Below are 10,081 nucleotides of genomic sequence, written 5' to 3' on the forward strand. Positions count from 1 at the left end.
AAAATAGATCCACAGACGATGCAATCACCATCACACTGCCCTATCCCATCTGGACAAGACGAATACCTATGTAAGAATGCTGTTCATTGACTATAGCTCAGCATTCAACACCATAGTACCCACCAAGCTCATCATTATGCTTGAGGCCCTGGGTCTGAACCCTGTCCTGTGCAACTGGGTCCTGGACTTCCTGACGGGCCACCCCCAGGTGGTGAAGGTAGGAAACAACATCTCCACTTTGCTGATCCTCAACACTGGGGCCCCTCAAGGGTGCGTGCTCAGCCCCCTCCTGTACTCCCTGTTCACCCATGACTGCGTGGCCAAGCATGCCTCCAACTCAATTATCAAGTTTGCACGACACAACAGTAGTAGGCTTGATTACCAACAATGACGAGACAGCCTACAGGGAGGAGGTGAGAGCACTGGGAGTGTGGTGCCAGGAAAATAACCTCTCACTCAACGTCAACAAAACAAAGGAGATGATCATGGACTTCAGGAAACACCAGAGGGTGCACCCCCCTATCCACATCGACGGGACCGCAGTGGAGAAGGTAGAAAGCTTCAAGTTCCTTGGCGTACACATCACTGACAAATTGAAATGGTCCACCCAAGCAGACAGTGTGGTGAAGAAGGCGCAACAGAGCCTCTTCAACCTCAGGAGGCTTAAGACATTTGGCTTGGCACCTAAAACCCTCACAAACTTTTACAGATGCACAATTGAGAGCATCCTGTTGGGCCGTTTCACCGCCTGGTACGGCAACTGCACCGCCCGCAACCGCAGGGCTCTCCAGAGGGTGGTGCGGTCTGCCGAACACATTACCGGGGGCAAACTACCCGCCCTCCAGGACACCTACAGCACCCGATGTCACAGGAAGGCCAAAAAGATAATCAAGGACATCAACCACCCGAGCCACTGCCTGTTCACCCTGCTATCATCGAGAAGGCGAGGTCAGTACAGGTGCATCAAAGCTGGGACCGAGAGACTGAAAAACAGCTTCTATCTCAAGGCCATCAGACTGTTAAATAGCCATCACTAGCACATTAGAGGCTGCTGCTGCCTATTGAAATCACTGGCCACTTTAAGAAATGGAACACTAGTTACTTTAATGTTTACATATCTTGCATTACTCATCTCATATGTATATACTGTATTCTATAATATTATACTGTATCTTAGTCCCTGCCGCTCTGTAATTGTTTGTCCATATATTGTCCATATATGTATATATTCTTAATTCCATTCCTTACTTAGATTTGTGTGTATTGGGTATATGTTGTGAAATTGTTAGATATTACTTGTTAGATATTCCTGCACTGTCAGAGCTAGAAGCACAAGCATTTCGCTACACCCGCAATAACATCTGCATGTGACCAATAACATTTGATTTGAACAATGCCTGGTGCTGTGGCTGTTATTAGTGGCGGTGACATTACCTTTTCTTTCTTGGAGCTGTCTGGGTGGGCGGCCCTGCTGTGCTGGGTGGTGGAGGATGGCATGGCCATGCTGTAGGCCTGGGCTGTGGTGGCGCCACCTACTTTGGTCATGGTGGGCATGAAGGGGGCTTTGCCATGGACTGCCATGCTGCTCATCATCTGGGAAAGAGACCGGGACGCACTACTATGCAAATTCAACACATTTCTGAAAGTGCTATCCGGAAATACACTATCTACAGTTGATTGAATTAAGTATGAGAGAAGTGAAAATACTCAAACAGATTGATTGGGTCCAGAATATTATATTTTGACAAAGGATGTAAAATACTCCTGTCCTTACCTGTGTTGTGCGGCTATCTGCCTGTATGGCTGTCATGCTGCCCTGCTGCATGGGAGGTGGTGGTGGAGGTGGTGGCGGGAGGCCCTGGGCAGCTGTCACAGGGACCTGCAGGAGAGGCACTGAGGAGTGGAGGTGCATGGGGACCTGAGGAGGCATCCCGAAGGGGGGTGGTTGCAGGCTGACAGGTGGGCCTCGTGGGCCCATTGGGTAATGCAGGACGTTCAGTTGGGGAGGCATGACATTCAGGGCGGGTGGAGCTTCTCCATGGGCATTTGGCTCACTCTGAGGTGGGTCTGAAATAGACAAAAACAAATAAAGAATAATATCAGATTACCTGAAGTACATCCTGGGCTTTTATTAAGTTGTACATTGGTGGCAGAAGTGGGATCCACATCAACTGCGCAACAGACATCAGCAATACCATTTCAATATGCACAGCGAAACTAGTAACAGTAATGAGTGCATACACTCAATGAAACACAATCTAAAGAAGGGTTCTGACCTGCTGTTGACGTCTCCTCCTGCCTGCTCCAGCTGCCAGAGCCTGCACCTCCCCCTCGATCTCTCCTGGAGTAATAGTTCTGCACGTCTGCTGGGAGTGTCCTCCGCACAGCCCAGCTGGAAGCTGATGACCAGCCGGAGCGGTCCATCATCGATTCGCCCATCTCAGGCTCCTTCCTGCGGCCGCCCCGGTTCTCGTTGAATCGGCTGTACGCGTCACTCCCTGAATTGTTTGAGGACCCTGAGAATGCGTTTCTGGGCTGCCAGCGGTTTTCTGCCTGCTCCCCCTGTTGATTGGAGGTTCCGTAGGCACCCCGGCCTCGTCCTGTGCCTCGTCCACGATCTGCGCCCCAGCCTTTATCTTCCCAGCGAGGGCCACTTGTCACCCTGGCCTCTGTATCAGCGCGCGCCTTCTCCATAACCCAGTCAGGATTTTCCCTGCTGGGGGAAACCTCTGCAAAGCCACCGTTTTCAGAGCGGCCCGAATCTCTTGCCGGCCTCTCTGGGAAATTCCTTCGAGAGGAGTCGCTACCCGGCCCAGCCCTCCATCCATCTCCAGTCCAGCGATCCCTCTTCCGTGGTGACTGTCCCCCTGAGTCAGGGCGCTCCGGGGACGACCCTCTTCGGTAGGACCTGTTTCTGGACCTGGAGCGAGATCTGGAACGGCTCTTAGAGCGCTTCCTGTTTTTCCTCTCACGGCTACAGTCACGGCTACGGTCCGTCCTGAGAGCGTCCCGTTCCCTGCTGCGGCTGGAGGGGGGGCTGCCCGAGGCCTGACGCTCTCTGTTGCGCTCCCGAGATCTGGAGCGCGACCTCCTTGACGAGTCCTGCTTCGACTCTCTCTTGGGAGACCAAGTGGTGGCGGCAGAGTGGAAGCGCGACTTCCGCTGCCTGCCATTCTTCCTTTCCTCTACCTTTTCCTCTCCGACCGAGCTCTCCCGCTCCTGCCTGCTACCATTCCTCTCGTCTTCAGGGGCCTGGCTTGTGGACTCGTGAGCTGTACTTTCAGTCTCCTTTTGTGGATCTGAGGCCAGGTTGGTGCTGCGCTCACTGCTGGGTGAATCACAGTCCATCGGTATAGCTTCTGTGTCATCCTCAGACAGACCGTCCTCTTTGCTGCTGGCTGCTGATTTCTCATTTGTGACATCCTTTTGATCATGCGGCCTGTCCTCCTCAGACACCTTTGCTTCTGAGGTGCCTTGAACTTTCTGGGACGTATTCCCATCTGGAGAGTCACAGCGAGCAGAGCCAGAGCAAGATTCAGGCTCTGCAATGGGGCAGGGAGAGGCCTCTGCTTTCTCTTCCTCCACTGAGGCTTCATCATCTGATTTCACTTCTGTTGGATCAGCAGTGGCTTCCATGGTGTCAGCATCTTCCTCCCCAAGTTGTCCTGACTGCCCAGACTGGGGGCTCTCCAATGGTCTCTCTGGTGAGTTGGAAGAGGTGGGTGAGTTGCTTTTCTCTGGGTCTTCTATTTGGTCTATTTGGTCCTGGAGCCCAGGGGTATTCAGCTCTACATCTGACGACGGTGACTTCTGGTCCTCTTCCTCACCATCCTCCTCTTCCTCCTTCCCCCGTTTCTCTTCCTCAGAAAGATCATAATCTTTACATGGCTGGTCCTCAGTGTCCTTCAGGGCTTCACAAGCAGACGGTTCGGGACTGGCTTCCTCCTCAGTAGGGCTGGAGCTGCGCTGCACAGCCTGTGGGCTCACTGCAGTGTCTGAGAGCTGCTCACTTTCCTCTACCTCTTTCCTCTGCTGTTCTAATTCCTCCTCTTCCTCATTGGCTTCCTCACTTCCTGATGGGCTACTGAGGACAACTTTGGAGGCCTTTTTTCTGGCTGGGGCTTTCTTCTTGGCGCTGGGCTTTCGCTGAGCTGCCCGTTTGCCCTTCTTACCAGCGGCTGCAGTGCTTTTGCCCGCTTTCGTAGGTGGGTTTGTGGAAGTGTCGGAATCTGAAGAGTGGGACTGCGAAGATGCAGGGTCTTGTGTAGGAGCTTGTTCCTCAGCCCTGCTGTGGCGGCCAGAGCGCCTAGTCGTCAGGGCCTCTGTCTGTTTGGAGGGGCCTTTGGAGCCAGTTCCACGGGTGCCCTTCTTCTCCCCTCCTTTGGGGCAGGTGACTGCGCAAACTCTTCCCTGAAAGACTATTATGAGACATAATCATGAATATTAGAAGTATTGTGAGAAACTTAACAATGGTCCTACGTAGCATAAAATTAGGCATAACCTATGGATTAAAGGTTTTGGTTTTGGTGCCTTCACAAAACGTAACTCCTGATGCCAGGGTACTGCACAACCCAGACACATGATGGAAATTATTCAAAAAAAGTAGCTTACTCCCACAATGTAGCTTAGTGTAGCTTAGCAGCTTACAGTCACTTTGCGTGACCTCATTCAAACTCAGTGATTCAAGTTAACATTTATACCGGGTTTTGGGAGAGAGAAGAAAAAAAATCAGAGAGGGTTCCTTTGAACAGACTCACTAAATGGTTGATAAGCATTTCAAAGCAGGACTCACCAAAATGCCCCGAGCCAAGAGGTGAAGCAGCAGTAGAGAAAGGAGAGAGGGGTCTCAGAGGAAAGGGGCTGCTACTCCACTCAGAGGGATGGAAGAACTGCCTGGAGGGCAGTTATATCAGATCAGATATACACAAATTGCGCTAACCAATTTCACTCATACTCTCAAAAATGGACTCAAAATCACTACTCACTAAAACATTGCTCACTGTTTCTATTGAAAAAACAATCACCTTGCACAGGGTCTTTAACTCATCCTGCAACCTCTACCTACAATATATACACACTCCACCTATATACATTAATTGTGTGCGGACCAACTCACTTCGAGTTGCCACTGGCAGGAACGGGTACAGCAACAGGCAGAAATGGGCAGTCCTGTGTTTTGCGGCTACACTGTTTACAGTCATCCTCAGACGGCTCCTCCTCGGGCACCCAAAGGGGTTCTGCACTGCAGAGTAGACAAAGGACACAATATACACACATAAAAGGACATCTTTCATTGGTTGTCTTTTTTAAAGTCAAAAACAAACTTCAGTCTCCATCTATTTCAACTTTGTTATGATAAAGATGATTATAACAGGGTTTCAAACAAATTGTTAAGTACCATAAGAAGTAGTTACTGTGTTTCTGCTCGGTGAGCTACAAATCAAAATGTTAACAAAGTGGCCTACTCACATGCACTGTGTTATAGTCCCCATTGCTGTGCCTGTCTGGGCCGGAGACCAAGAGCACAGAGGTCCTCTCACCTGGAAAAGAGAGAAAACCGTTCAAAAGGAGGCTTGTCTGTTGCAAATACCAGACAAGCACCCATTGGGAACAAACCCTGGTCTAGGGTTATTCTATGCCAGAGTATTATCGAAAACTCTTGGCTGAGCAAATACGAACATGGGAAAGGCTAGATCTGATTAACATATTTCTAACCAACAATATAAAATTAAATCAAATGTTATGTCACATGCGCCGAATACAACTGGTGTAGATTTTACTGTGAAATGCTTGCTTTGCTTTCGAGCCCTTCCCAAAAATGCAGTTTAAAAATAAAATAGTAACACAAGAGGAATACAATAAAATAAACATGAATGGAGCTATATACAGTGGGGAGAACAAGTATTTGATACACTGCCGATTTTGCAGGTTTTCCTACTTACAAAGCATGTAGAGGTCTGTAATTTTTATCATAGGTACACTTCAACTGTGAGAGACGGAATCTAAAACAAAAATCCAGAAAATCACATTGTATGATTTGTAAGTAATTAATTTGCATTTTATTGCATGACATAAGTATTTGATACATCAGAAAAGCAGAACTTAATATTTGGTACAGAAACCTTTGTTTGCAATTACAGAGATCATACGTTTCCTGTAGGTCTTGACCAGGTTTGCACACACTGCAGCAGGGATTTTGGCCCACTCCTCCATACAGACCTTCTCCAGATCCTTCAGGTTTCGGGGCTGTCGCTGGGCAATACGGACTTTCAGCTCCCTCCAAAGATTTTCTATTGGGTTCAGGTCTGGAGACTGGCTAGGCCACTCCAGGACCTTGAGATGCTTCTTACGGAGCCACTCCTTAGTTGCCCTGGCTGTGTGTTTCGGGTCGTTGTCATGCTGGAAGATCCCAGCCTCGACCCATCTTCTATGCTCTTACTGAGGGAAGGAGGTTGTTGGCCAAGATCTCGCGATACATGGCCCCATCCATCCTCCCCTCAATACGGTGCAGCCGTCCTGTCCCCTTTGCAGAAAAGCATCCCCAAATAATGATGTTTCCACCTCCATGCTTCACGGTTGGGATGGTGTTCTTGGGGTTGTACTCATTCTTCTTCTTCCTCCAAACATGGCGAGTGGAGTTTAGACCAAAAAGCTATATTTTTGGCTCATCAGACCACATTACCCTCTCCCATTCCTCCTCGGGATCATCCAGATGGTCATTGGCAAACTTCAGATGGGCTTGGACACGCGCTGGCTTGAGCAGGGGGACCTTGCGTGCGCTGCAGGATTTTAATCCATGACGGCGTAGTGTGTTACTAATGGTTTTCTTTGAGACTGTGGTCCCAGCTCTCTTCAGGTCATTGACCAGGTCCTGCCGTGTAGTTCTGGGCTGATCCCTCACCTTCCTCATGATCATTGATGCCCCACGAGGTGAGATCTTGCATGGAGCCCCAGACCGAGGGTGATTGACCGTCATCTTGAACTTCTTCCATTTTCTAATAATTGCGCCAACAGTTGTTGCCTTCTCACCAAGCTGCTTGCCTTTTGTCCTGTAGCCCATCCCAGCCTTGTGCAGGTCTACAATTTTATCCCTGATGTCCTTACACAGCTCTCTGGTCTTGGCCATTGTGAAGAGGTTGGAGTCTGTTTGATTGAGTGTGTGGACAGGTGTCTTTTATACAGGTAACGAGTTCAAACAGGTGCAGTTAATACAGGTAATGAGTGGAGAACAGGAGGGCTTCTTAAAGAAAAACTAACAGGTCTGTGAGAGCCGGAATTCTTACTGGTTGGTAGGTGATCAAATACTTATGTCATGCAATAAAATGCAAATGAATTACTTAAAAATCAACTTTCAGTTGAAGTGTACCTATGATAAACATTACAGACCTCTACATGCTTTGTAAGTAGGAAAACCTGCAAAATCGGCAGAGTATCAAATACTTGTTCTCCCCACTGTACAGGGAGTACCAGTAATCAATGTGCAGAGGTACAAGGTATTTGAGGTAGATATGTACATGAAGGCAGGGTAGTGACTAGGCATCAGGATAGATAACAATAAGAGTAAAATAAAGAACAGTGTAGCAGCAGCAAATGATGAGTGTAAAAGTGTGTGCATGTGTAATGTGCATGTGTGTGTGTTTGTGTTGTGTCGGTATGCGTGTGTGCGTATGTAGTGTTTGTGAATCTAATGTGAATCTAGCATGCTAAAACACACTTGTTTCTTAGTTGCATCGCATGCATTACATACAGTATCTCACAAAAGTGAGTACACCCCTCACATTTTTGTAAATATTTGAGTATATCTTTTCATGTGACAACACTGAAGAAATGACACTTTGCTACAATGTAAAGTAGTGAGTGTACAGCTTGTATAACAGTGTAATTTTGCTGTCCCCTCAAAATAACTCAACACACAGCCATTCATGTCTAAACCGCTGGCAACAAAAGTGAGTACACCCCTAAGTGAAAATGTCCAAATTGGGCCCAATTAGCCATTTTTCCTCGGTGTCATGTGACTCATTAGTGTTACAAGGTCTCAGGTGTGAATGGGGAGCAGGTGTGTTAAATTTGGTGTCATCGCTCTCACACTCCCTCATACTGGTCACTGGAAGTTTAACATGGCACCTCATGGCAAAGAACTCTATCAGGATCTGAAAAAAAGAATTGTTGCTCTACATAAAGATGGCCTGGGCTATAAGATGATTGCCAAGACCCTGAAACTGAGCTGCAGCACTGTGGCCAAGACCATACAGCGGTTTAACAGGAAAGGTTCCACTCAGAACAGGCCTCGCCATGGTCGACCAAAGAAGTTGAGTGCACGTGCTCAGCGTCATATCCAGAGGTTGTCTTTGGTAAATAGACGTATGAGTGCTGCCAGCATTGCTGCAGGGGTTGAAGGGGTGTGGGGTCAGCCTGTCAGTGCTCAGACCATACGCCGCACACTGCATCAAATTGGTCTGCATGGCTGACGTCCCAGAAGGAAGCCTCTTCTAAAGATGATGCACAAGAAAGCCCGCAAACAGTTTGCTGAAGACAAGCAGACTAAGGACATGGATTACTGGAACCATGTCCTGTGGTCTGATGAGGCCAAGATAAACTTATTTGGTTCAGATGGTGTCAAGCGTGTGTGGCGGCAACCAGGTGAGGAGTACAAAGACAAGTGTGTCTTGCCTACAGTCAAGCATGGTGGTGGGAGTGTCACGGTCTGGGGCTGCATGAGTGCTGCCGGCACTGGGGAGCTACAGTTCATTGAGGGAACCATGAATGCCAACATGTACTGTGACATACTGAAGCAGAGCATGATCCCCTCCCTTCGGAGACTGGGCCGCAGGGCAGTATTCCAACATGATAACGACCCCAAACACATCTCCAAGACGACCACTGCCTTGCTAAAGAAGCTGAGGGTAAAGGTGATGGACTGGCCAAGCATGTCTCCAGACCTAAACCCTATTGAGCATCTGTGGGGCATCCTCAAACGGAAGGTGGAGGAGTGCAAAGTCTAACATCCACCAGCTCCGTGATGTCGTCATGGAGGAGTGGAAGAGAACTCCAGTGGCATCCTGTGAAGCTCTGGTGAACTCCATGCCCAAGAGGGTTAAGGCAGTGCTGGAAAATGATGGTGGCCACACAAAATATTGACACTTTGGGCCCAATTTGGACATTTTCACTTAGGGGTGTACTCACTTTTGTTGCCAGCGGTTTAGACATTAATGGCTGTGTGGTGTTATTTTGAGGGGACAGCAAATTTACACTGTTATACAAGCTGTACACTCACTACTTTACATTGTAGCAAAGTGTAATTTATTCAGTGTTGTCACATGAAAAGATATACTCAAATATTTACAAAAATGTGAGGGGTGTACTCACTTTTGTGAGATACTGTATCTGCACAGTTGGACTCTAAACCCATAAAATCTTGCATGAACCATACATATGATTTATTATGAAATAGATGCCTCTACAAGTGGTCTGAAACTACTAACCTTCTTCTTGCTCAACACAGAGGGCTCATCATCGCTGCCTGGGGAACACCATTTATCTTGTTACAACTCATGAATAAAATGCCAAAAAATTAAGGAAAGATTATTTATGTGAGGAGAATAAGCACATACATTTCCGAATAAGGCCTTTGACTTTGGCTTCTGATGTCCTCTCTGTCTTCGGTCTCCTCCATCTTTCTCCTTGTTTATTTCTAAAAATAAAAAAATATTTTTATAAAAGGTGGCATACATTGAAATGCGTGGCTTTCTCGTGAATTTATTTCGCAAAATAACTTTACGTTAAGACTTTACACCCATTGGCCAGTTTATTAGGTATACCACCCCGTTCATGAAAATGGTTAGCTCCTACAGACATGGCCGTGGCTTGCTATATAAAGCAGGCAGACAGGTATCAAAGCATTCAGTTACTGTTCGATTAAACATTAAAATGGGCAAAACAAGTGACCTAAGCAACTTTGAGCGTGGTATGATCGTCGGTGCCAGTTCCAGTATCTCAGAAATGGACGGCCTCCTGGGATTTTCATGCACGACAGTGTCTATGGCAGGGATCATCAACTTGATTCAGCTGTGGGCCAATTTTT

General features: G+C 47.8%; 1 protein-coding gene across 1 annotated transcript; it reads right to left on the reverse strand.

The window, feature by feature from the left end:
* Nucleotides 1-1,316: 1,316 nt before the first annotated feature.
* On the reverse strand, nucleotides 1,317-9,764 carry LOC121543936 (protein SCAF11-like). The gene is made up of 8 exons (XM_041854064.2): nucleotides 9,612-9,764; nucleotides 9,483-9,520; nucleotides 5,470-5,540; nucleotides 5,117-5,242; nucleotides 4,793-4,893; nucleotides 2,277-4,418; nucleotides 1,775-2,067; nucleotides 1,317-1,593 (listed from the first exon to the last, which is right to left on the reverse strand). The coding sequence occupies exons 3-8, from the start codon at nucleotides 5,490-5,492 to the stop codon at nucleotides 1,324-1,326; spliced, it is 2,955 nt and encodes a 984-aa protein (XP_041709998.2). The 5' UTR covers nucleotides 5,493-5,540; nucleotides 9,483-9,520; nucleotides 9,612-9,764; the 3' UTR covers nucleotides 1,317-1,323.
* Between the last annotated feature and the right edge of the window lie 317 nt (nucleotides 9,765-10,081).

The sequence above is a fragment of the Coregonus clupeaformis genome, unplaced genomic scaffold, assembly GCF_020615455.1.
Source record: "Coregonus clupeaformis isolate EN_2021a unplaced genomic scaffold, ASM2061545v1 scaf5426, whole genome shotgun sequence".
NCBI lineage: Eukaryota > Metazoa > Chordata > Actinopteri > Salmoniformes > Salmonidae > Coregonus > Coregonus clupeaformis.

What these genes read in the sequence shown, in the direction of transcription:
- LOC121543936 (XM_041854064.2), bottom strand. Translation starts at nt 5,492, where the DNA reads ATGGGGACTATAACACAGTGCAT. An exon ending in TCTTGGCTCGGGGCATTTTG is followed by an intron (nt 4,419 to 4,792) that starts GTGAGTCCTGCT and finishes GTCTCATAATAG; the next exon opens with TCTTTCAGGGAAGAGTTTGC. An exon ending in CAGATAGCCGCACAACACAG is followed by an intron (nt 1,594 to 1,774) that starts GTAAGGACAGGA and finishes TCTCTTTCCCAG; the next exon opens with ATGATGAGCAGCATGGCAGT.